Raw genomic sequence first — 25,437 nt, 5'->3', positions numbered from 1 at the left:
GGGGATGCGGGGATGGGCGCAACGATCAGATTTGCGCAGTGGGCAGAGGCAGCGTGGGGCAGGGCTGGTGGACGGGCGGTGATGGTGCTGTTTGGGAGAGCGAGCAACAGCCCACTTGGGGCGGGCGGGCAGCGTGGGCGGGCAGGGGTCTGGCTTGGCGCCCTCTCGCCGGCGCCAGTGCTTCACGTGTCGCAGCACAACTGAAGCCACGCAAGCACACCTCACAACCTCCAAATGCCGTCTGTCTGCCAAACGAGGCCATGACCGCCCAGATTCTGTCCGGCGAGCTGGCCAATCTCGTCAACGAGTCCAAGAGGAAAAACCCCGACCTGCGCAATGTGCGTTTGCACTCCTCCCAAGGCTGCAACCTGGCCGCTGTGCATTCCCGGCTGACTCGAGCTTCTTTCCGCAGGCGGCCGACAAATCGCTGCAGGAACTGCGAGCGCTGCCCTCCACCTCCGAGACCCAGCTAGCTGCCGGTTCGTACTGTCTGGCGTGTGTAATTGTGCCTGCCTGACTGATGCTGGAAGAGACCTGAGCCGCCGCACCGCCTTCATCGACCCCTTCGTCAAGGCCTGCCAGACGCAGAATGCCAAATTCGCTGGGTCCGCCGTTGTGTGCCTGCAGCGCCTCATTGTCATGCGGGCTGTGCCCCGCGGCAGACTAAAAGAGGTGCTCGACGGCTTCCGCGACTCTAGCCAATTGAGTAACTACTTTGATGTCCGCCGCCAAGCCCGGTACTAATGATGCTCCAGGTCTGGACATCCAGCTCAAGATCCTGCAAGCACTGCCTTCACTCATCCAGAACTACTCCGATGAGGTCCGCGGCGAGCTTTTGTCGAGTGTGCTGCAGGTGTGCTCGACTTTGCAAACTGCCAAAAATCCCGTCGCAAGTGCCACTGCTGCCGCTACCTTGCAGCAGCTAGTCATTTCGACCTTCGAAAAAGTCGTCGTTGAGGATGGTATGATGACCCGCCCTTGAACCGCGACATTGCTGACATGGCTATTGCAGAGAAACAATTGCAAATTCCCACGGTGACAGAGGTCCGCGGAGATGAGGGCAATATCTCTGTGCGACCTTCCGCCAATGATGCTTACAAGGTACGCCGTCACTCTATGACACGCTTGCTCGTTTTCCAACACCCTACAGGTCTTCCGCGATATCTGCCTCTTGATTGAAGGCAGCAAGCCACAGTCAATTCGCTTCTCGGCAATTTCACAAGCTTCTGGGCTCGAGCTGGTCGAAGCAGTCTTGAGCAATCATGGTAGCCTCTTCCTGTCTCATGCCGAGCAAGCATTCATTCTCCGTACACACATCATGCCGCTCGTCATCAAGAGTCTTTCCGAACGACTGAGCTTTTCAATTACTCTTCGGATCATGCGAATCTTCAACCTGATCATCAGACAACATCTGGCCATAGTGCCCTCGGAATGCGAAATGGCATTGGGCCTGTTGAATCATATGCTTGATCCCGATGCCGCAGCTCCATGGAAGCGTGCCATGTGCATGGAGGTATTCCGAAATGTCTACTCGGACCCCAATCTCATCATCCAGATTTACGCCCAGTACGATTCCCAAGAGGGCAAGAAGCCAGTAATTCGAGACAACCTCGCCGTCTTCGTCCGTCTCTCTACCGAGAAGCCCACCGTCATTGGGCTTGGCCAGCACTCCACCGCTCCGGTAAATGCACCTCCTGAAGAAGAGGTCTTACCCGACGCTCAGGTTGCGCTCGAAGCTGGAGCTGTCGGAATTATCGGCGGAGCACCAAGCACGTCGAGCGTCCCGGGGATCAGTACACAATGGAGCACCATGCGTATCCCATGTATGGATCACCTGGACAAGCAGGAACCTCCTGCTTTACCCGAGACTTACATTTACAGCCTGGTCTTAAGCTGTATCAATAATTTCTCCGAGAGTCTTGCCAAATTCATCCTTCCTCTGACCGTGCACAAGGAAGGCCGCAAGAAGAAAGCAAAAGGTGATGCAGCCGCAAATCAAGAACCTCCTAGCACGCCTATCGAGGAGAAACCCAAAAGCAGGATGGCTAGGTCCCAGTCATTCAGACGACGAACAGTCCCTGTTAATCCGTTAGAGCTGAAGAACAATCCAGCTGAGGAAGCCATCAAACTGACTGCTGAAGCCATCAATGAATGTTGGCCAGCCGTGCTTGCTACATGCTCGACTTTTCTCAATGCTGCCCTTGACAACGACTACTACCATGACTTAGTACGGTCAATCCAAAAGTTCACCCAAATTGCTGGACTTTTGCGTCTCTCCACACCTCGGGATGCATTCCTTACAACACTCGGGAAAGCAGCCGTGCCACCGACTATCTTCACGGCGACGGTCTCCAACCCTAAGACTCCAGGCGCCGAGACGCCAACAATGTACAACAATAAGGGAGGATTGCTGAGTGTGGATAGTCTCGTCAATCAGGGATCCGATAAGAGCAGGCGAGTGTCAATGGAATCGGGGCCGCCAACTCTCAGCACGCGGAATCTGCTTTGTCTGAGAGCACTGCTGAATTTGGCGATTGCGCTTGGACCGACCCTCGAATCGGCATGGTCAATTGTGTTCGAGACCTTGCAGCAGGCAGATATGATCATGGCAGCAGCCAACTCCACAAGTAGCGGCCGAGACCGCAGAGGAAATCGCTACGACGGAGTTGCCATAGCTCAGATCATGGGTCCGGAGGTCGCTGCTGTTCAATCTGCAGCATCACGGCTGTTTGAGAGCACTGTGGATTTTCCGAACGAGTCCTTCGTTCAAGTGCTGACATCATTATGCACGCTGCTTGAAGGCAAGCCCAACCGTGCAGGCGCGAATCAAGGAGCATCAACGCCGAACCTTGGGGAAAGGAAGCTGAGCAACTTTGGGATCAGCATCAAGACTGAGCTGCATGTTCAGGATTATGTCTTCTCACTGAGGAAACTTGGCGATCTCGGCACGCTCAATGCTAACCGACTCATCAGTTTTGACCCAGACGTCAGCGGTTGGTCATTGCTAATAAAGGCACTGGTGTCTGTTGCGAGCAATCCAGGTGTCACCAGTTCAGTACGCCTTCTTGCAATAGACGTACTCAGCGGTCTGGTTCAGGATGTTGCCAAGGAAACTCAGGCGGAAGACCAACCACTGAAGAACGAGATCCATGCCAGGGTTCTTTCAGCGCTCCAAGTGGTGGTCGACTCTCTGTACGAAGGCGCCAACGGTCCTGAAGATGAGCTTGATGAGACCGACATTGAAGTCCATGTGGTTGTCCTTGATGCGCTCAAGAGCATTCTGGAACAGTGCGGCGACTCTCTTCAAGTGGGCTGGAATCTTGTTTTCCTGCTTACGCGGAGCGTCTTTGTTGGATTCGGTACTAATATACAGGATGGAAAGTCGAATGGGGACTCTACAAACTTGACCAGCACCCCCAGGTCATCGGAGATGATAGCAACAAACCTGGGAAGGCTGGCTTTCAGTTCTGTACAACTGGTCTGCTCCGACTTCCTGACTTCCATCCCTGATGATGCCATCTTCTTGCTCCTGGACTTGCTGTACTTCTTCTGCGATCAAGGGGAGGACCTGAATATCTCCCTGACTGTAAGTCTAGCTATTCCAAATCCGAAGGAGGTGTGCTAACTTCTTCATTAGACCATTACCTTCTTTTGGAATGTTTCAGACTATCTCCATGGACGCGCAGACGCAACAGCCATGGAAGAGCTTGCAACTAAATCCATCGATGTTGAGAATCCAGAAGAGCAAATCCAGGAAGGCGTAAAAACTCAGTCAATTCCCGCAATGTGGCTGCATCTGCTGGAACGCATTGCTACCATTGCACATGACCGCAGAGGAGATGTCAGAAACGGGACCCTTCATACCCTTCTCCGTATTTTTGACAACTATGGGGACCAACTCTCGCCTGCATCATGGAACCTTTGTCTCCGGGTGATTATGTTCCGTCTGCTGGACTTCGATATCAAACAGCATCTGGCCTTCCGCTCCACCAACGCAGACCCTGAAGAGGCTCATGCTTGGGTGGAGACAAGTCACATCATCCTCAACGGACTTGTCAAGCTGTTCAGTGCCTACCCGGAAAGTATTCTCGGTGCGCCTCGTTTCTCATCACTTTGGGAGTCCATGTTGGATTACTTTCAGCAGTATCTATCTTGTGGGTCACAGGCCGTCAATGCGGTCACTTACGATGCCATCTCTGGCCTGCTGAGCAAGCTCGAGTCCGCAAAGGCTATTGACGAAGGCGCAGTCCAGAAAGCGTCCAAGATCTGGCTTGAAGGATCGCCCAGCCGTCAGGAAAATTACCCATCCAATGTCAGCAATCACGAAGCCTATCTAGCCTACGTGCGTTGCTTCCGAGAGTTCTACCGCCTCATTGGCAAGGAGCTGGATACAGATGCACTTTCCAAGGTTGCATCGAACCTTCAGACCTGTGTTGTTACCGAAGAGAAGGACACATACACATCGGACAGGGACATCTTAACTCCATTACAAAAAGCAGTTCTTGAGGGTATCAAGGTCATCAAGACAGACTTTGAAGGTGCACCAACAATCGTTGTGAGGCTCCTAGCCGACTTCATTGCTTTGCCTTTTGGGAGGCCTCCACCAATTGGGACAAAGGATGGTAACACCTTTGTCGCTATCAGCAAGGCATCCATGGACCTCATCCGGAAGCTCGTAACGGATCACATCAAGGGTACAGAGCTCTACGCCAACAGCGCGCTGCTTGCTGCCTTGCAAAGTCTCGTAATCCCAATCCGCCTAAAGTATGAATGGAAGGTCCAAGGCAAAGCCCCGAGCATATGGCAGAAGTCCACCACAACGTCCCTAAATATTCTGGGTCCTATCCTCGCCAACGCGCAGAGTCTCTCCATCAACCACGAACAAATGGTTCCTATCTGGCAAGAGATCGTGGCCATCGCCAGCGGCATCGCCCATGCCGACCCTGCCGCAGCGCCCTCGCCCGCTGTGATCCTCGAAGACGAAGCCTTCGACATCAAGTCGCTGACGACGCTTCGCGACATCATCACCCCCGGCCTGGGCGCCTCGTACATCCCCGACGCCACCCGCCGCGCCTACACGTCGACCCTCTTCCACAACTCGCTCATCCACCCGCCATCAGTCGAGGAGCTCCCACCGGACTTTGCGACCTCGCCGCCGCTCGCTTCGCTCTACACGCTCCGCCACGGCCGCACGCGCGACCCGCCGGCCACGCCGCGCGCTCGCATGTCGTACTTTTGCCTGCGCGAGCTCCTCTCTCTGGTGCGCCGCACCTCTTCGTCCTCGGAAAAAGAAGAAGAGGTCTCGCGGCACGGCCAACGCATCGCCCTCGCCCGCGCCGCCGCACCCTTCCTCATCCTACGCGCTGCGCTACCCATCAAGGCGTACATCGCCGACCGCCCGCTGCGGGGCCGCATGCCGCAGCCGCACAGCCAGCGGGAGGAGCTGCTTTTCGCGCTGGGCGAGTTGACGGCGCTGGAGTGCGAGCCCGACGCCATTCCGAGCAGTGAGGGCGTCGACGGCGCCGAGGGGAAGAGGCATCTGCAGAGGCTGTTTCCGCTTGTTGTGAGGGCGGTGGGGGTGGCGGGGAGGGGGAACGAGGGGGATGCGGATGTTGTGCGGGCGTTGGAGGGGGTACTGGAGGGGGTTGGGGTGGGGTTGTTTGGGGGTTTTTGAGAGATGGACGGTTTGAATGGTTCTGGAATGGGGAGGGGGCTGGGCTTAGTGATGGCCGGGCCGGGCAAGGGGAGATGTGTGGAGAAGTGTTGAGAGGCACAGAACGGGATGGGTTGAGGCGATTGAGGGGATCAATCATTGTATGAGATGAGTGCTTGTGAGTAGAGCAGAAGAGTTTCATTCGTGCTTGCGTTTGAATTGGTTGAATGATGTGCGTCACAAGGGATTACAACAAGGCTCAATCCTTCAGCGTAAGCTGTATTGCATCTGATGTACGTAAGTGGTCAAAGCCACATCTAGAGGCTTCCCTACTTTTGTTTTTTCTTTTTCCTTCCATGTTCAAACAGTCCACCCCGCTATCGAGGGGAGCCAATAATGCGGCTCCTCCAGAACAGTATTTTTCACACTTAATGCTGACAGACAAACCTGATGGGACTGGGGGTGTCGAACAATGATCAAAGTATATCCCGTAGGCCGTTTGATCTCGTTTCAGCAAAGGACATCATCACTTTGCAGACTCAACCATGCAAAAGGAAGCCAGAATAATTACATACCGAACTGCCGCCGATAGCCTGTACCAGAAGACTCGGATCACTCTTGAGGCTGCTGCTCCCACTTCTTCTTCTCCTTCTTCTCCTTCTTATCCGCAACTCTGATCTGGTTCTTCCGCCACAACATGCCCACCATAAGGACCTGGAGGCCGCTGAAGCCCGCCACGATCTTCATCTGCAGATTGAATCCCTCAGCGAGGACCCTGAGGACCTGCTCCCGCACATTCGGGGGTAATTCTCCGACCGAGCCCACCGACTGCAGCAGAGCGTGCGCCGCTGACGCTCCTCCTCCTGCTCCGCTGCTGATTTCGGCAACAGCCGGCAGGTGCGAGGTGAGGTAATTGTTCATGGCGCTCGTGGCAATGGACAGCCCCAGAGCGCCGCCGAAGACGCGGAATTGCAGCAATGCTCCGCTCGATATCGCTGAAAAAGATGGCGCAGCTAGTCAGTCTCGATTCGATGTGTACGTCATCGTCAGAGGGGAAATGCAGGTACTACTACTCACCAAGATCCCGCTTCTCCACCAGCCGTGGCGGCAGCTGCAACAGGATGCCGAACACGCAGCCGATGCCACAGCCCGCGAGCATCTGGTAGCCGTACATGGCCGCCGGCACGATCGCGCTGTTACCGTCCGTGGGCAGGGTGCAGAGCAGCGAGATACCGACGAGCTGGACGACGGAACCGGTCAGGATCAGGTAGACGGGCGCGATTCCGGTCGTGCCGGCGACGACGTTGATCAGCACGGCCGCGGAGGAGATGAGGAGGTTGAACGGCAGCAGCCGCACGCCGGCCGCGAGTGGGGAGAGGCCGGCGACGGTTTGGAAGTGCTGGGGGATGGCCATGATGAGGATGTTGTAGGGGATGCCGGAGAGGAGGGAGATGCTGCGGAGGATTCGTGTCAGTATATATGCATCCGTCGGTTTGTTCAAGTGTCGGTGGCGGATGATGATCGTTGTGTGTGTATACTCACATGAACGTGTCCATCAACGCGCGGTCTTGGACGAAGCGCCAGGGGAAGATGGGTTCTGTTCTGTGCTTGTCGCTCGTAAAGAACCACTCGTTAGCGACGAAGGCGAGCCACAGTATCCCAGAAATGGTGAGCGTGACGATGGCCGCGGCTGAAGACCAGCCGATGGACACTCCGCCTTCGAGGAGGACGGCGACGAGAAGCATCGTGGCTCCCAGCAGCAGAAACGCACCAGTGATGTCCAGACGCGCGAGCGAGGGCCGTGAGAGTCGCTGTCCCCAGGAGGGCGCCTCGTAATCGGGGTTACCTTGATGAGGGAAGTTTGCGGGAAGGGTGATGAGGAGCAGCACTACCGTCACCAAGCCCACAGGAACACTGTGGAGAGGAGAGGGTTAGTCGGCACTCATTACGATCGATCAAGCGGTGCATGTCAACGTACTTGAAAAGGAAGACCCATCGCCACTGCGAGTTCTGGCTCGCTCCTCCACCGATCAGCGGGCCGACGAGGCTCCCGAATGCTGTCGCGGCAGCAAGCTGCGCGGCCTGCATGGGGTACTGTTTCTTGGGCACCATCTCGTACGCCACTATGAGCGCGAGTGACGAGCAGCCGGCCGCGCCGATGCCTTGGAAGACGCGGCAAATGATGCTGGCAAGTGTCCGGTCAGAAGATTCCATCATCGCCGTGGAGGCTCGAAGAAAATAGATACTCACAGCTGGGTCATGGATTGCGCTGCAGCACAACCGCCTGAGAAAATGACGAAGATGGTGACGGTGGCGGTCGTTACCGGTTTACGGCCGATGATGTCGCTGAGTTTGGCCCAGAGGATGATCATGCCTGGAGTAGGGATACGGTCAGCTTTGAGCAACGGTCTGTTGGTAGGGTGTGGTGACTTGCTGGTGTAAGTGATCAGGTAGCCGGTGACTACCCAGCCCGTCTGTTGGAAACCGTGCAGCTCGTCGCCGATGGAGACGAGGGAGGTTCCGACTACCGAGACTTCGATGTTGACGAGGAACATGCAGAGCGCGACGCTGTATGTACTTTCAGTCACTCGTTGTTCTCTCAAGCACGAATGGTGGACCAACCTCAAGGTAAGAATATACTGTCTCCATCCCTTGATATAGTGGTAGTCGTCGGAGTCATAGTCCATGTCGACTTTGGGCGTATCCTTGGGGATTTCTTGCGACATGGCGATGGGTGATTTGAGGGTATCGTCCTCGGTAGAGAAATTCATAATTCTTGGGAGTCCTGGTCAAGGAAGAGGCCGAGTGAGGAGTGTAGAGAAGGTGGGGTGCGAACAGTGTTTGATACTCGTTGCAATACTCTGTTGGTTTTCATGGATTATAAGGACTCGAAAGTTCTTTTGTTGCCAGGTATATCCCACATTTAGCCTCATCCAGAAATAGCCGTGGGGGTTGTGTGGTACTCAGGTCAACGAGGGTCGCACAAGTAGGTGGCCAGAAAGAAAATGGTACAGCCTCCTCCAAAAATACCTACGGCGGATCTGGAGTACTCGGGTCAAAAAAGTAAAAGAGCACAACAGTAGAGATGCATATAAAGACAGGTATATTCCGTGCATAGCCTCATCCAGAAATAGCTTACGTGTGGGGGATATGCGGTACTCGGGTTAACAAAGGTCGCACAGCAGGCAGGCAGATAGTACAAGGCGCTGGCTGCTAACGGAACGCGGCCGTTTCAGTCAATAACGTTGCGTGAAACCGTAACTGTGAGGTGATACGCCATACCTCACGATGAAAGGATGTTGTCTTCTCGGTTTTGGTGAGCCGATCGAGGTATCACGGCGCGACAGCTTCTACGGACTTCAGCTCGCTCTCGAGAGAGCTCAGTTGCCTACAAAGCCCTGTCACCATGGATCGCGCTCTGTACCGTCTTCCAGGCAGCTGACAATGCCAAAGGAAGCCCCCACTGTTTCAAGTCGTCCTGCAATATATCTTTCTCCTACCCCTTACGAGGGTTATTAGGAGCAGCTGTGCTGGGTGCTATTGCGGGAATCACATCCCCAGCCTTGAATCCCAGCTTGATTGTTACGTCGCTTGGATAATCTACGACTGCAGCTGATGATTCCAGAGGGAGCCTTTTCCGAGCACATGGAATATCACTACGCCGTGATAGGCAAATCTAGCCTAAGAGGCTCATGGAAAGTATAAGATGTTGCATCCTGCATCTTCAACATGAGCTCTTTATCGACTTATCAGGCGTGTACATCTTGCAGTGAAATAAAAAGAAGGAAAGAAAAGAAACGCGGAAGCAGAGATATACAAAGACGCATGAAATTATCTCAACTGGGCGGATGTCTTCCAACAGTGAACCACTTCATGAATCATCTCCAGTCTCATCAGACTTCTGTAGCCGGAGTTGGCGGTGCTCTTCACCTGCCGGAACTACCTCTTCGAGACGCACGTAGAAACTCTCCGCAATAGTCTCCATCTCCATGATCTCCAGGGCCTTTTCCATTTCCTCCGTAGCTACGGTCCCGTGGAACAGCGTAGCATTGATGTTGCTTCTCCAGACCAGACCGGGTGGAGAGTGAAACTTCAGTACGCAAATGAAAAGAATTGTCGTCATCACCACAGTGAGACACGGCAAGATGAGCCATACGTAATGAATGTCGATGACTACCTTGATGCCGTATTGTGTCCCGTTCACATAATCCTTGCATACATCGTAACGCATTCGGTGCGTCATTGAACGCGCGATGAAGGTAAAAAAATCCTGCAGGTCCCACAAATGCTCGTTCCACGAGATCTGGCGTAACACGTTGTGGCCTTTCTCAAAATCGGTGCTCGAGTTGAGAGACTCTGCGATGAAGGGAAGTGAGAAAGTGTCGCTGTCTACTATGTACCTTGTCGCATTTTCCAGGCCAAGGGGTGCCCAAAGGGCTTCAGGAGGAGTGAGAAGAAACCTGGCCCCAGTAGCTCTCTTGGCATCTTTGTCGTACCAAATTGTACTCACAGTCTCTTCCAGGACGTTGTTGGAGACTATTGAGTCGTTGTATGCTTGAACGCACCAATAGAATACCCCTTCGTAGGCTGAGATGTTTCTCGAAGCCTTGTAGTTCAGTATGGTGAATTTCGCAATCGCAAAATCACCCCAATCCTCGTAGTTCTCAGTCGGCATAACAGAAGAGCCGTTGATCGCGACGGCCGTAGGTGCATCCTCGTCGATGGAAATGTTGTCCGTACGAAGTCCGTTTGTAAGCATGTAGTTGCAGTAGGTAGTACCAGGAGGGCAATCTTCTTTGACGGCTGCAGTAATGTTCGTAACATTGCTGCAGACGGCAAGAGAAGAGTGTACCGGCCAAGTGCAATTTCCCGTATCACAGTCCGTGCTCAGGCGTTGCAAAGCTTGGTCCTGTATCGGAGGCTCGGTGTTGTATTCGCCAGAATAGATTGTAGCATGGTACTGGTTGAACAGACTACCGGCTGTGTTCATCCCAGGCATCTGCGTCGTGAGGCACCGTGGCAGTGTTGCTGTTCCGTTGAGGGACTCGAAGCCCAGAGCCGCCTGGGTGAGAGGGCCAAGGGCAAGCGCAGCGAGGCCGATTGCCAGGGAGAGGCCGCATAAAGGCCTATCGTAGTTTCTCAGTACTCTGAAAAGATAGGGAGGTTCCTATTTTTAACTTACTCTTTAAGGTTCTGCCAGACCAGGATGACGCCTCCAGTCACAATTCCCCGACTGGCATTGTCAAAAAGCGTCATGTCAGACAGTGGCCTTCGCTGTGTCCAAAAACGATACCACATTATCTGACTGATGCCTGACGCGAGCGGAACGGTAATCGCTGCTTTGATGATTGTGGTCAGAGCAGATATGGTCGAAGGGAGGTTGAGCTTGAATGGTAGCGATGTCGATGTTTCCGCTCCGTTGTAAGCTGCGAGAAGAGCAATTATCGCGACCATGCCTCCGAGGCTGAGGCAGCACGCCATAAACTCCCAGATCCAGGGCCAGCTCATTCCAGCCTTCAATCCCTGTTTGGGTGCGCTTCTCATTCTTTGCAGCTCAGTTCTCGATTGAGCGGGGGAGGGTGCTTCATCGTCAGGCTGGCTGGAACGGTTGCGAAGCTCAACGTAGCTGCTGGAATACGAGGATGTGCGTTCCATACTGCAAGAACGAATCTCTTTGATCTCATTAGATAGCAAGTCACGTTGAACTTGAAAGAGAACTACAACTCCGAAGTGTAGTGAGAGTAAGTTGATCGGACATTCTTAGGTCGGACGAGTGTGATGCTTATCATACATCCAGCAACAACTTCGTAGGAACTGAATCCCTACAGTACTGTTTGGACCTATCTCCGGAGCACAGGCTCCAGGTAGCCATGCATTGTATACCGAATCCTTGCCAAATTGCGTGTTCCGTGGGGCTGAAAAAGCCACCACTCCAAGCGATTGGCCTTTCGGCAAACTGCAACAAGGCTGTAGGGAGCGGGGTCGGGCGACCCAGCGTTGCCAAAGGTTGCTAGTGATGTATCCCTTTTTGCGCTTAAATTTGAGGGTGGTTTTGTCTAGTGCGCCCGTGTATGACCACTGACCAAATACACAAGGGCTTGCCGTTAACCGGGAGGTTTCACCAAGAAACAGTCTAAAGCGTGTGAGGGAAAACGTTTACTGTCTCAGCTATTTCCTTCACAAGCCCTTGTTACACAGCTAAATGCTGACAGCGTCGCGCAGTCTGGATTTGTCGCGTGCTCAGCTCCACAGAGCGCCGATACATCTGAAATTGTCCTACTCGACGAACCCACCAGCGAACAATCTTCTGGGTTAATGATGCCTCTCATTCCACATCTATAGGCAGTCAAGAGCGCATAATATTTGTATTGCATGTGGAGTCTATGTTGTAATCTGTCGTGCGGAGTGCTTAAACTGCTGTCCTGTTAAATTGAGCATTCGATACACTGTCCTATAGACACCTGCTGCAGCAAGCACAAATGTTAGGCCTCGTGGCAGTGATATGAGGGGAAAGTAATTGTCCTGAGATGTTGTATAGAACCGCAAAAACAAGAAGATGGCGGCAATGCATGCCGGCATTGTTGAAGGCTGACAAATCCTGAACCCACAACGCCACAGAGGTTTACATAAGCTGTGACTTTTGTGTGACTTTCATGAAGCAGCACATGCTTCTTATGTACGTAGTCAAAGTGAACGTTTAGTAAAATGTAAAATCGAAGGCCAAACAACTAGCCCTTGAAAGGAGTTGGGAAGAGGGGTGGCGGTGAAAATATGAGAAACGATTATCCAAGCGAGCACGGCTAAGATTCATCTAGCCATCCCATTGGAAAAGATTTTTTTCAGTAGGCATCTGAAGTCTGTACTTCCCTCCACCGCTTCCTCCCCTCAGACTCCTTCCTCACCCTGGTTTGAACATCTTGTACGAGTTGCTGTAAATATTGCAGTGTAGCCACTACGAGCGCCATGCCCACAAGTTGCATTTACACTAGTCCATTGGATTAGTTAGAAAAACACGCTCCGTGCTCTCACCATCCATTGTCCCTACGGTCAACGCCAATTCCGCTGAGGGGGGTATAAAAATAATGAACACTCCATCCCACCTCCGCCACGCACAACCGACCAACCCCCCATTTTCTTCAAAGCAGCACTCCTCAAACCCCCGTCATCTCCTCATCCTCATCCCCCCTCCTCTCCTCCCCCGCCCCACCACCACCTCCCTCTTCCTCCTCCCCAATAATCTGCTGCTGCAGCACGATACTATACACACTCGCCTTCAGCAGCGTAAACACCAGACTTGTCTTGCGCTCCAGGCCACGCAGCGCATCCAGAATCTCCACCGATGGGTTGGCCGAAAGGGTGTTGAGGAGGGAGGCGAGCTGTGCGACAGATCAGTAAAAACAAATGTCCCACAGAGGGGGGAAGAAAAACGCACATCACCCAGATTTCCCGCTAACCTTGCGTACTCGTCCAACACCTCCTGTTCCAGCGGTGACAGCGACTCGGGACCGGGGGAAGTGCTGCCGTCGCCGCCTTGGGATGCCGTGCTGGCCGAGAAGTCGGGGGTTGCCATTGTGTTTGGTTCGGATATATGAAATCTCGATCCAGCTGCCGCGATCCTTCTTTTCGCTTCTTCTCGCAGCACAACCCGCTGAAGCGAGAAATTCTACCTCCTCTTTGTCCCTTGCGCGTATACCGTCTTAGCCCGTTCTCCCCGCGCTTTTTTTTTTTTTCGTATATCCTCCCAAGCCAAGTTTGTCGATCGGTCAATGCCTAAATGACGGAACGGTGGTCCGCGTGAATGAAAGTTCCGGAGATCTAGGCCTTGCGCGTCGTACGATTGCGATTTGCGAGTGCGAGCGGAGGCGGAGCGGAGAGAAGCGGTCGCAAAGAAGCCGGTGTTGTAGCTACGCGCTGTCGCTGCGGTGGTAAGATTGAGAGCGGGGGTGCCGCGCTGGTTTCTTCAGGTGTGAGGATGTGTTGTGTTGTTGTCGTCGTCGTCGAACGGCGGGGCGGGGGCCCAGTCGAATGGTTTGCGCGCGCGTTTCGCCGTCAATTGGAGGGATTGTGCTGTGTAATGGGCGCGGGTCTTCGCTGGCGTGCTTGTTGTTGTAGTCGTGATGTTGTCGTCGTCGTCGTTGGGCCGTCGGGTTGTCAACTGTTTATCTCCCCGCGCGCCGATAACGATAAGGATAAGGTATCTAGCATCCAAGCAAGCAGCAAAAACAAACCGATCGATCCCCTCAACCCCCTCAACCCCACCAAGCGCTTCCCCTTCCCCGCACCGTCTTTTTTCTCAGCCCTGCGTGGTACCGCTGGGCCCTACCTACCTAACTAGGATAAGTGAGTGAATGATCAGTCAGCGCATTTTCCCCACACACACAGGGCAGTCAGTGTCGGGGTAATTTATTTAACCGCCGAGACATTCAGCCCATATCTTTTCGTACTACCTGCCTAGATGAGCGATGGTGACAACGGACTGCTTAAATCAACGGCGGGGTTGCATTACACAGAAGCCAGACTTTATGCCTTAGATAGCCGAGATTCATGTACGTAGCAAGCAGCAGCACGTGCATGCCCGACGATGACGATAGACTTCTCCAAACGCGATCACGCCGAAAGAAAAGAAATAGAAGCAAAAGAACCAAAGGAAGGCAAACTCTGAAGAAGAGATACTGCCGATGTCACCCGCAAAAAAAATAAAGACACGCCTCTCGTCCACCAGCCCAACAGAATAATAGGGCGAACAACACCATCATCCCACCACCGCATACACACAGCACACAGCGCAGCAAAGCACGGCATACATGTATATACCTTTTGATCACCTCCATGTTCCTCCCTTTTAGTGACTCCGCTTAATATCACGCCTCACCTCGTTCTCCACTTCGATTCAAGATGTTTACACACACACACACAACAGACAGATATACATGCAAAGACATGCAACCGCTTCTGGAATTTCCGGACGTAATATTCCCCATTTCTCTCTCTTTTGCTCGCTCGCTGCTTTGATGCAAGACGCAAGATGCAAAGATGCAAAATGCTGCCGCCGCGGCTGCTGCTACCAACCTTGCACATTTTCCCCCCATTCTTCCATCTCGCGAAAAAAAAAAAGTTAAACACAAACGACGACACAACGACGACAATGACAACGATCAGTCAAGCAATCAAAAACCCCACATGCTTCATTTCGGACCTTGACCTTCAGTAAGAAAACAAAAAAGAACCTACTCCCACACTCCACACGTCCGACGGATCAAAGGTCACGATCGAAATAGTGGTGAGGGCTTACGTACTTTCTAAAGATCCTTTTTTTCTTCTTTCCTTCCATTCATCCCTCCCTTCATCCCTCCATTTCCCCTTCTTTCCTCCCATTCGTCGGGAAAAAAAGGCTGTGCAAACGTTTTGTCTGCGTCTGAATGCTCAAAAAAAGGAAACACAAAAAAGCACAAAAGCTTGAATCCCCCCAGAACTTTGCTGCCGAACTCCCTTAGCCCCCAATGATGATGTATGAAGACAGGATAGAGAGAGAGAAAGAGCGCGTGCGAACATGGCAATACGCGCGCGCGCAGAAAAGAGGCATAAGAGAGAGTGAGAGCGAGAAAAAAAAAAAGAGAAACGGACATAAAAACCACATCATCGTCTAATCCCGGTCCCAATACGGATGAGAGAAGAGAGAGAAAACGTGCGGCAAAAGAATCCCAATCATCGCATCAATCCATGCCATTCCCGTTCCTTCGCCCTCCCCATTTTCAGCCTTGAAACCCTTTGACCCACGATCACTACCTCGATTCTTGCGTCGCTGCCGGGCTCATGTCGTGACCGCCGCTATATTCATCACCGTCATGATGTAATGTGACGCTGTTGAACTCCTCGAACGGATCGACAGCCTTCTCCGATCCCGGTGTTGCTAGGCCAGAATCCAGCGGCACGCCCTTGACCTTGGCCGCCCCGATATCTATACTCTGGCTCTCCTTGACGTTCCGGAAGTTGATCGTTTCGATTCCCTTGCCCTGGTTGGGCACCATCGGAGGCTTCATGTGCCTCAGCAGGGCCCACTGTGTTGTCCTGAAGAAGGGGTGCGCCTTGACGTCCGACGCGCCAGCGCGTGAGCCGAGGCGGCGCATTTCATCCTTGATAAGCAGTTTGCGAATGAGGGATTTGCAAAGGCTGCAATGCAGATCAGTATGACAGATCACACAGGGGAAAGCACGTGAACCTACTTGGAGATTTGGGGTGCGCCGCTACCCTCGGGGAACGGCACATCATCGCGCAGAATGTTAGCGAAGGTTGCGTTCCGGTTCTTGCCCTTGAAAGGCGTCGTGCCGTAAAGCATCTCGTAGACCAGGATTCCGAGTGTCCACCAGTCAACTGCGCTAGTGTGACCGCATCCCTTGATAACCTCCGGCGCAATGTACTCTTCGGTACCGACGAAGGAATTTGTCCGGAAGTTGGCAATGCAGGACTTCGTGTCAATCGCAGGTAGCGATCCGGATGACGAGCCCTTGTTGTTGCCGAGGATCATGGTCGGCCTTCCACCGGGGTCCGACTGCTTCGAAAGATCGAAGTCTGACAGCATAATGTGTCCGGACTGGTGCAACAGAATGTCTACCGACGTCAGAATAAGCCATTAGCAGGAGTGCATGTTCACTCACTCTCCGGCTTCAGATCACGGTAGATGAAGCCCATGAGATGCAAGTACTCCAGCGCGGCGGTGACCTCCGCCGCGTAGAACCTCGCAGCATCCTCGTCGACACACTTGTTGGGGCGGGTTTGAAGTGCTGCGAATCAGTCAGTAAGCTGCGTCCATCTCTTGTCCGAACCAACTTACCTCTGAAGAACTCGCCACCCATGCAGTATTCCATGCAGAGGTAGAGATGGTCCTCAGACTGGAAGGAGTGGTAAAGAGTGACAATAAACGGGTGGTTGCTGGTAGCCAGGATTTCCTGCTCGGCCAAAGCACGCTTGATCTTATTCCGCTTGATCATCTCCTTCTTGCTCAAGACTGCATCACGTCAGCAACTGCGCTCAAACCTTGAATTGACTTCCCCCCCAAAAAAAAGTGAACATACCCTTCATGGCGTACAGTCTGCCCGACTTCTTCTCCCGAACCAGGTATACCTTTCCAACATCGCCCTTGCCGATCAACTTGATCTTGTCGAAGCTGCCAGGGCCGACCTCGACATTGCGCACCTTGATCGAATTCGAGCTATATGTTCTCCTGAAGGCCAGGCTGTTGCGGATCTGGCCCGGCGAAGGCAGGCTGCCGGGGCCGCCATCGCCAGATGGGATGGCGAGGTGGGCGCCGTCGGCAGTCTCGATCATGCTCAGGGTCGAGCTGTTGCCGTGTTGGACCAGCGGCTCCTTGCCCAGCTCGGCGGTCTGGGGGCGGTCGCCGTGCGAGCCGTTGGAGAAGAGACCCTGGGCGTTTGGCGCGGAGGCGACGCGGCGCAACTTGCGGGCGAGCTCCTCCTTGCCGGCAGTGGTGGCCTTGTCGCTGGGGCCGTCGACGTCTTCGACCTTGGTGGTAGGCATGGGAGGTGTGTCGGGCGGCGAAGGGGGCACGCTGCCCTCGTTGTGGTGGCGGAGCGCGGGCGGACCCTGGTGCTGGAAGTAGGGGTTCGCCTGGGCGGTGGGCGACATGCCCTCGTCGAGCGGGTTGCCTTCGCTGGCGACGGTGGTGCTGCGGTTGCGGTTCAAGTGCGGGATGAAGCGCGACTGGCGGAAGGTCGACTTGCCGTCGCGCTCCTTGGTCGAGCCGCCATCGCCGCTGTGCTTGCCGCCGTCGAGGCTATCCTTGCTGCCGCCCGTGTTGATGCGGAAGAAGTTCTTGATCTTCTGCGAGACCTGGCTGTTGTTGCCATTGACCTGCTTGTTGGTGGAGACGGGCATGCCGGTGAAGGCGCGCTTCGAATCTTGGGGGGCGGTCGAATGGCCGGACGAGCTGAAGAGCTGCGTCATGGCGTGTTGAGCGGCGCGGGGGCCGGAGTGGGCTAGGTGGGAGAGGGTTGGGCAAAGCGCGTGGTGGATGGATTGTTGGAGAAGGAGTCAGTCAATGGGCCGGCGGAGCGAGCCAGCTCACTGAGCCATGTCTCGCGGGGGGCGCGGGCTCGGGATCGGGATCGGCGCAGGTGGTGTGTTTGGGACGTCGGCCGGGGCGCTGCGAGCCAACGGGCGAGATTGCTGGCGGGCGTGGTGGTAGAGGCTTTGGGTCGCGGCGAGCAACGGGCGGAGGTGGAATGCAGTCGGCAGGCACTTGATCGGCCAGTGAGGTGGGGATAAGAGAGCGAGCTTGGCGCCTGCCCACCTAACCACTGCCCGCCTGGACTAGAAGAGGTCTCGCCAGCCGACATCGTACTCCTGCCACAGCCCCGAACGGGCCCCGTCCGTTTCGCCGCACCCTGGCGGCGCGTCATCACCGCCTCTGCCCTCCACGCGCCGGCTGACAACACGCCAATCTGCCCGCCGCCCATCGTCATAGCAGCGGCGGCTTTCATCAGCAGCCCACCGCCAGCGCTCGCGTTGCACCGGGCTGCGGACGGGGCGCGCCGAGGGCACCATAGCATCTCCCGTAATCAGGGCTGGGGCAGGAGGGGCCGGGGGCCCGGGCTGGCCTCAGCCCCGTCTCATTGCGAGATACCGATGCGCAGCGGCAGACGACGACAACACGTACGGCGGCCGGCGCATGCTTGCGGCGCACGGCGCGCGGGCAACGGCATGCTCGTCTCCAGCGTCTGTTCAACAAAAGCGTTCGGGGAGAAGAGGAGTCGCGCTCTGTTGCGGCGCTGCGCCTCGCCTTGGCTCGCCTCGCGTCGCTGCCGGAAGGGGCAAGGGCAGTCAAGCGCGATTCGGCGCACGCCATCTCGCATGTCGCGCCTCGCACAGCCTATCGCCGCTGCCAATCCCGCCGTCTCTGCGGCACGCACCGCAAAACCCAGTCTCGCCTCTCCTGAGCGCGAAAAACACAACGGAGAGCTGCATTACCAAGCATCAGCGGGCAGTCAGTTGCAAGGCACCGCGGCACGGCGACGCGTCACTCCCGCAGTGCCGGCCGTCCACCGTCCAGAGAGCGGCGACCAAACCACCGCACCCGCTTTTGGCTGGCCCTTCCCCGTCCTATTGAATTGATTGGCGGCCAACCTAAACAGCAATAAGAAACACACCACGGCGCCGCAAGGCACGAAACTTGCGCCGGGAGAGTCCCCGTGGTTGCAGGACGTCTGACTGGCTCGCCTTGCCCGCCCTGCCAAGTCAGCAGAAAATCATGTTGGGCGCAGAGCAATCCTGACCTATCAACTGTCGGTAGCTTTGAAATCAGAAAAACCCAAAAAGAAAAACAAGACTCCGCGCCGCCGTCTCCGGGGAAGGGCGGACGCAACCGGGAGGGCAGAGCAGTTGCACGACGAAAAACCCCTGTCGCCCTCTCGTGCTCACTCTCCGACCGGGGGGGAACGTGCCCCAAACCGGGGCCCTGATACTCAACCACACACGTACTAATCATCTTGTCCCTGAACTCTGTCTCTCTTTCTCTCTCGCCTTCCCAAAGCCAAATCCGATCAGGGCATTCCGTGCCTTGCCCGCTCGTGTCGGACGACTCCTGCGCGCTCGCTCCGATTCCGTTCGGGACGGACGAGGGATGCGTGCACGTGTGCTTCTGCGACCTACGGATTATCCTCTTACCATCACCAGACAGACGCAATACCGGTGCAAAGGCCACCATGCCAGCCCTGCCAAAAGCTGCGCCCGTAGACCCTGGCCCCCACCGCGGCCGGCACGTTGCGGTTCTCGCGGATGTCCGGGTGTTGTTGTCTGAACACACCCACCACCGCAAAACCTGCAAACAGCTGCAAATACCGCCCATCGCCCACACCCCTCCATCTCTATCCACCCCCACCCGCCCGTCAGCACGCGCACACAGCCTGTGGCTTTGTGGCTTTTCCCTTTTTTTTTTCTCCTCTCCCACTCTCTTCCCCCTTGCCCTTGCGTATGCATATCTTTGGATGCCGCCGAGGCGCTAGCGGAGTAGCGAGTAGTTAGCCAACCAGCCATTCTCAAACAACGACGTTGTCGCTCGTACCCAAAGATGGAGTAAGTACTACTTACTTAGTACATAGTAGCAAGGTCGAGCTGAAAACCTTCTCACTCGTATCCTGTTCCCCCCCCCCCACACCTTAACGGCATGAATGTTACGGAGCGGGCTTATTTGAGCGGCAGCCGTCTAAGCTCTCACCGACGACGACGCTAACCACTCTTCCCGCATGGGGTAATTGAATCCCCATATCTGGACGGACTACTCGTGCGCGTCCAAAGCTCGTACCTTTTATGTCCGGACATTGGATTCGACTACCCTACATACATAAAATGTGGTTTCAATATGTCCGTGAAGCAGATGCGCGTTCGGGCCAACTCCTTCTGCTTCTTCTTGTCACCCGCTATTACCCCCTCCCTCCCTCGCTCCCTCCCTTCCTCCCTCCCTCCCTCCCTCCCTCCCTCCCTCCCTCCCTCCCTCCCTCCCCTTTCTCCCAGCGATATCAAAGCAAAGCCGCTCCGCAGTACCTAATCGCATGCAGCACGCGCACACGTGCCCGGACGCGCGCGCGCACGCACGCACGCATGCATGGATGCCCTGCAGCCCTATTCCCCAAGGGCAAGCAAAAAAAAAAAAAAAAAAAGGGAAAGCCAAATAGAGAGAGAGAGAGTGCCTACATATAATACAGCTCATGGATTGCTATATACATCCTCCCCTCGCTTGCGTGCGATATACTAGTGGCATCGATTCAACCATCTCACCCTAAGCCAAGCCAAGCCACGCCCACCGGGTCCCCGTATTCCGTAATATATATCACCGTACTCCATAGCCAATCAATATGTATACAAGCACACGATAGCGCCACCACACCACCACGACCCAGAAGTAAGTACTCTCTACACAGGATCCTTATGGCTTGGCTTGAGGAGGAGGAGGGACAAGCTCAGACCCTCTGTCCCTCCGTCCTCCGTCCTCCCCTCGCCGAAAAGGAAAAGGGAAAAAAAAGAGGTCGGTGGGCCCGTCCCATAAGCGAGATTGTATAACGCATCTATTTTAAAGTATATACGGCCGTGGCGTACGATACGGTATGGTGTGGCTGCTCGCTTACATAGCTCATTTAACAATCATTACTACTTTTTAAAAAAAAAAAAGAGGAACATGGTCTCACTACTCTCCTGCCGAAAAACTTGTAGATTCTGAATCTCTCTTCTTTATAAGCAAATATATGTATATATATACATACATACGTTTCACATGACCTCTAAGCTTCGTGCTTTTCTATTCTCTTATCAAATGAACAGGCCCCAACTTCATACACATGATGGCCCCCCTTGACCCACTTCCCCGTTTCACCATATGCCGCGGAATGCAGCGGAATGACGTAGTCAGTCACAACGGGCAAGCAAATCCTCCCGCCCTCACCGCCAAAGCGTCGACAAGGATGGCGGAACATCGTGAGAAACCCCACAGCGGCCTCCTTCTCAGAAGACATGCCCGACCACGCACAGTTTTTTTTCTCTCAAAGTCGCTTTCAACGCGGAAAAGAAAGATCCACTGCATTCAATTAACTGTTTCTCTTGCTATCCTCATATGCTCGCAATCATTGCTATTGGGGGAATTTTATGGACTCTAACAACCTGATCTCTCTACCCATATGGAAGAAAAGGAGATGTCGAATCGCTAATGGAAGAAGCTGGGGAATTATTATAAAAGCAACAAGGAACCATGTTCATAGAGTACCGCTAGAGAACCTTCAAAGCAAGGGAGAAAAGAAAGTAAGGCGAAGGTGCATGACGCATCCTTTTCGTCCTTTGATATACTTAGTCAAAGCCGACAACAACGACATCTTCCATTACTCGCCAAGATGCAAAGGAGTGGATCCGATGCAGCTGGTTCCGGGGCAGCCGAAAGGCCCAGGACCATGCAAGCGTTCACCACACACCACCGCCAACCCGGCTTGATCAAATGACTAAGTCCGAACGGAAAAAGGCAAAGACAATGAAAAAAAAAACCATGTGCTGATCAAAAGAGCATGAGTAATCGAGAGAGGTGATAAATCGGGAAAGCAATCCGTCACGGCGTGGCCCGGGCCATGCTCGCAGCCGATGAATGTGCGGCTATGAATTCTAAGGATGAGGAATGCTTTCCGAAGTGATAGGCTCTTGCCGACGTGCCACTCGAGCCAGATGCTAATCGTTGTGATGTCGAGGCTTCTTCAAGGCGGAAGCGGGTTCTGCGCCTGGTAGCGGTCAATCTCCCGTTGTTCCTCGTTCCTGATGTCATCGAACCGCCTCCTCCACATCTCTCTCCAGTTCTTCTTCTCGTCGCGAGACATCTTGGCCGGGTCATCCACCTCATCGTTCCCAGGTTTCTTGTTCTTCCGGCCTTTCTTGCTCTTTGCGGTGCCAGCGGCATTTCCGGCGACTTCTTCGATCTTGTTCTTGACCGCTACCTTCGAGAGTTTCTTCGGGGACCCGGTCGAGACTGAAGGAGAGTCTATGAACGCTGAGGCTTTGGAAGGAGAAACACGCGCGTTCATCGTCTCCGACCTCTGAGTGTTTCCAGCTTCGCCTTCTTCGTCCTCCGCGCCGTCGTAGGAGGTGCGGCTGTGACGTGCCTGTTCGCGCTGGTCACCAAGACAGTTCAGGTTGAAGCTGCGGTTAAGTTTCTGCTGACCCTGTCCTGGCACCGACTGACCGGAAAAGACCCTAGCCAGCTTGGAAGGAGATTGGTTGGAGCGATCCGTAGGTCTCATCTCATCCCCCTCATTCCCTGAGCGGTGCGTCATAGGCGTCTGCTGCATGTTCACCATGGCATCAATCCTTTCAGTAACAGTCTTGTCCGTTCCCGCGCTGACTGTCCTGTAGGGTGTCGGGACATCTGCAAGTGCGATGCCCATGCTGGAAGCAATGCTCTTGTTGGTCCCCGAGGACTCAAATCGAGCAGCGACTGGCCGAAAGTCCTGAGAACTGGTTGGCGCACCCTTCAAGGTTGTAATAGAGACTTTGTGCATCGGTGTCGCGGACAATTGCATGTAACCAGTCGGAGGCGGAATACTGTCGTCACGACGGTAGGTGAAAGAATCGGGGTGCAGAAAGCTGCTCTGACGCTGTTCGCTGAACTGCCGCTGACGTACCTGGCTCGGTTCTTCTGAGATTGGGGATGCGCTGCTTTCACTCGGCTGACGGGAGTTTGACTGCTTCGCGGAAAGCAGTCCCTGCGCCCAGCCCTGCATGTAATCAACATCTTCGGTTCCCTGGATAGACTGTCCAGACAGACCGGCCGAGAATCCGAGTAAGAAGTTGACAGACTTGTTCCTGAAATCAAGCTGTCCCATGGATGAGGAGGGAGCCGCCGGGACACGATTCGAGTCAGCTCTCGACCATGCACGAGCCCCAGAAGCAGAGAGCTTGTCATCGGTGTCATGCCTAGAGGTGTTCTGTGGGACACGAAGCTGGGTATTACGGGTCGAGTAGCCTTCAGACTGGTTCATACCCAGAGCAGAGTCGTTTCTCACGGATGGGCCATCAATAGGTGAGACTTGAGGAGCTCGAAGAAGGTTGTGGCCCTCGTCAGGACTCGTGAACACATTAGTCCAAGGAAGCTGTGATCTGTCTGGCGTGACCTGGCGAGCTTGCACGTTCTTCCTGACATTGTAGCTGGCCGAGGAATGCTCCTGTGGGTTGTTCGGGAAAAAGTCAGCCGTGTTGATACTGGACGCACTTGGACGGTGTGCAGAGGAAGTGACCGAGTGTTCCGGACTGATTTTGGTGGTACTGTCATTCTTCTTGTCTCCCTTGGTGTTCGAGCAAAGCCAAGGGAAATGGGCTGCGAAAGCAGCATCCCGGTACGGAGAGGCGATCGGGGAAGGCGACGGTGGCACGAACACAAGCGACGAATCCTCGTGGCTAGCCTCTGACTTGGACTTTTTCTGAGGAGTGTATGCTGGACTTGTGGGATCCAGCGCAGACCTTTTGCTTGTGATTTTGTGCTCAGATGTCTTGTTCGGATCCTTGATCTCCAATGCATGCGATCGACGAGGAGCGTGAGCTGCTGGCTTGGTCTGCTGTTCCTGCTTGCCATTGTCCTCCGGAGCAGCCTTCTTAGCCTTTTCCTTATCCGCAGCAGGGGCAAGTCCTTCGCCCTCCGGGGTGCCGGTTGCGCCATCCAGGGAAGGGAAGCCTTGGAAAGGTACCACGCCAGGGAACATGTAAGGAGCAGGAAACTGGTTGCTGCCGGCGAAAGACATGAAGCCAGCGGGTGCGTTGGAGAACATGTAAGGATTCAAACCAGGCTGATGGCCGGCTTGAGAGGCAACAAGACCTGGAGGCTGGGGAACCGCGGCTTTCTGCTGCTCGAAAGAACCAGAACCGGAGGAGTCACCAGATTCCAGGCGTTTGAGATCTTTTCGGATTTGGTCAGACTCGTTGACCATCTGGACCTTTTGCTCCACCATGCTCTGGCGCTCCTCAGCAGTGAGATTACCCTCGCGGATCACCATCTCTCTCTCCAAGTCCCTCTGTTCAGTGTGAATCTTGTCCAGCATCTTCTTCAGTTCAGCAATGTCTGCCCTCGCAGTACTGTTATTTGTGTTGTTTGTAGCCGGCGTGGGTACATTGAAGGACCGTGTTGGAGGCTGAGCAAATGCAAATTGAGGACCAGGGAAGAAGAAAGGAACAAAGTTGGGGTTGTAGCCATGGGCATAGGCCGGTATGGTTGTGTTCACGGCAGTGTTGGAGCTGTTCGAGCGGCTCATCGGTTCGAAAGCGGGTGGGGGAACGGCGTCAGAGTTGCGGCGAAGATACGGCGGCTGCGAAGTGGCACGTTGCATTGCATTGCCACGAGTACTGGCGAAAGTCCACTCGCCCATCTTGCAAACGTTATTGACGGGGTACTGAGGGCTTCCCAAGGCTGGCATATCGTGCGGCACGATGCGACCACCAGCAGTGACACGGAGACCAGGAGGGGACCCGTGTTCCTTGATGAGCCTCTGAATCTTATCGCGCTTGAGTGAGGGAGTGGGCGAGGGTTTCTTGTGTATGTTTTGGCCGTTGATGTTAGCGGGTCCGCCAGCGTTCACGTTGCCTGCATTCGGGGCAGACAGAAGAGAGCCCGCCGTTGCTGAAGTCGAAGAAGACCTGCCGCCGTCGAAACGGCCACGAAAGGCTGGAAGAGATGCAGAGCAGCGAAGCCCCATGCTCGAACTCGAAGCAGCAGGACGGAGCACATGTTCTGAAGATGCACGAGTTAGCTGTCCGCTGTCACTTGAGCTTCGAGTCATGCGTGTGGGCGAGTCGTCGGGCCCTGTGCCGAACTTTTCTTCATAGCGGGCATGCCGTGCCGCTTGACGCGGTGTCATGGGCGAGCGAGGCATGCTTTAGAAAGAATATGTGAAGGAGCGCACCAGGTGGGAGGAGGAGCGGTCCACCCCGCAGCAGGATGAGGATGACGGGGTGGATGAAGGTAGAAGTGAAGGATGACTTGTGTGACTGGATAGATTTTGGCTAAAAGAGGCACCATGAGAGAGCGGTGCGGGACATGCGACCGGCTCCTTGATCGCGACACAGACATGTGACTTACCTCTGACGGCCTCCTCATTCGTGAACTTCTCAATCGACACAGCCGACTCTGACACCGAGTCTCGCAGAGCTAGCAGCTCCGCGACTTTGGACCGGACTGACATGCCACCCCGCCGTCCGTGTCTCGCTCACTGGTCCGGATGGAGTCGGTCGCAATCAAGACGAACGGTGGCGAT

General features: G+C 54.7%; 6 protein-coding genes across 6 annotated transcripts; 1 reads left to right on the top strand and 5 right to left on the bottom strand.

The window, feature by feature from the left end:
- Positions 1 to 260: 260 nt before the first annotated feature.
- On the top strand, positions 261 to 5,871 carry MON2 (Endocytosis and vacuole integrity protein; the record flags this gene model as incomplete). The annotated part of the gene is made up of 7 exons (XM_066776055.1): positions 261 to 342; positions 533 to 706; positions 756 to 962; positions 1,013 to 1,101; positions 1,151 to 3,586; positions 3,638 to 5,504; positions 5,840 to 5,871. 7 exons carry the CDS (start codon positions 261 to 263, stop codon positions 5,869 to 5,871), a joined length of 4,887 nt encoding a protein of 1,628 aa, XP_066633936.1.
- Positions 5,872 to 6,265: 394 nt separating this feature from the next.
- Positions 6,266 to 8,379, bottom strand: SLS55_004598 (uncharacterized protein; the record flags this gene model as incomplete). Its single annotated transcript, XM_066776054.1, has 7 exons — positions 6,266 to 6,648; positions 6,731 to 7,107; positions 7,196 to 7,370; positions 7,425 to 7,567; positions 7,632 to 7,838; positions 7,904 to 8,221; positions 8,276 to 8,379. 7 exons carry the CDS (start codon positions 8,377 to 8,379, stop codon positions 6,266 to 6,268), a joined length of 1,707 nt encoding a protein of 568 aa, XP_066633935.1.
- A 1,145-nt stretch (positions 8,380 to 9,524) lies between these two features.
- Positions 9,525 to 10,909, bottom strand: SLS55_004597 (uncharacterized protein; the record flags this gene model as incomplete). The annotated part of the gene is made up of 2 exons (XM_066776053.1): positions 9,525 to 10,779; positions 10,836 to 10,909. 2 exons carry the CDS (start codon positions 10,907 to 10,909, stop codon positions 9,525 to 9,527), a joined length of 1,329 nt encoding a protein of 442 aa, XP_066633934.1.
- Positions 10,910 to 12,804: 1,895 nt separating this feature from the next.
- SLS55_004596 (uncharacterized protein) lies at positions 12,805 to 13,223 on the bottom strand (the record flags this gene model as incomplete). The annotated part of the gene is made up of 2 exons (XM_066776052.1): positions 12,805 to 13,029; positions 13,086 to 13,223. The coding sequence occupies 2 exons, from the start codon at positions 13,221 to 13,223 to the stop codon at positions 12,805 to 12,807; spliced, it is 363 nt and encodes a 120-aa protein (XP_066633933.1).
- Positions 13,224 to 15,435: 2,212 nt separating this feature from the next.
- On the bottom strand, positions 15,436 to 17,614 carry NRC2 (serine/threonine protein kinase, AGC; the record flags this gene model as incomplete). The annotated part of the gene is made up of 5 exons (XM_066776051.1): positions 15,436 to 15,823; positions 15,877 to 16,261; positions 16,309 to 16,434; positions 16,485 to 16,658; positions 16,726 to 17,614. 5 exons carry the CDS (start codon positions 17,612 to 17,614, stop codon positions 15,436 to 15,438), a joined length of 1,962 nt encoding a protein of 653 aa, XP_066633932.1.
- A 4,283-nt stretch (positions 17,615 to 21,897) lies between these two features.
- SLS55_004594 (uncharacterized protein) lies at positions 21,898 to 25,365 on the bottom strand (the record flags this gene model as incomplete). The annotated part of the gene is made up of 2 exons (XM_066776050.1): positions 21,898 to 24,803; positions 25,263 to 25,365. 2 exons carry the CDS (start codon positions 25,363 to 25,365, stop codon positions 21,898 to 21,900), a joined length of 3,009 nt encoding a protein of 1,002 aa, XP_066633931.1.
- Between the last annotated feature and the right edge of the window lie 72 nt (positions 25,366 to 25,437).

The sequence above is a fragment of the Diplodia seriata genome (assembly GCF_021436955.1).
Source record: "Diplodia seriata strain FDS-637 chromosome Unknown scaffold_4, whole genome shotgun sequence".
Classification (NCBI taxonomy): domain Eukaryota; kingdom Fungi; phylum Ascomycota; class Dothideomycetes; order Botryosphaeriales; family Botryosphaeriaceae; genus Diplodia; species Diplodia seriata.
Note: the sequence above shows the minus strand (reverse complement) of the source record. Positions and strands in the feature narration are given on the sequence as shown.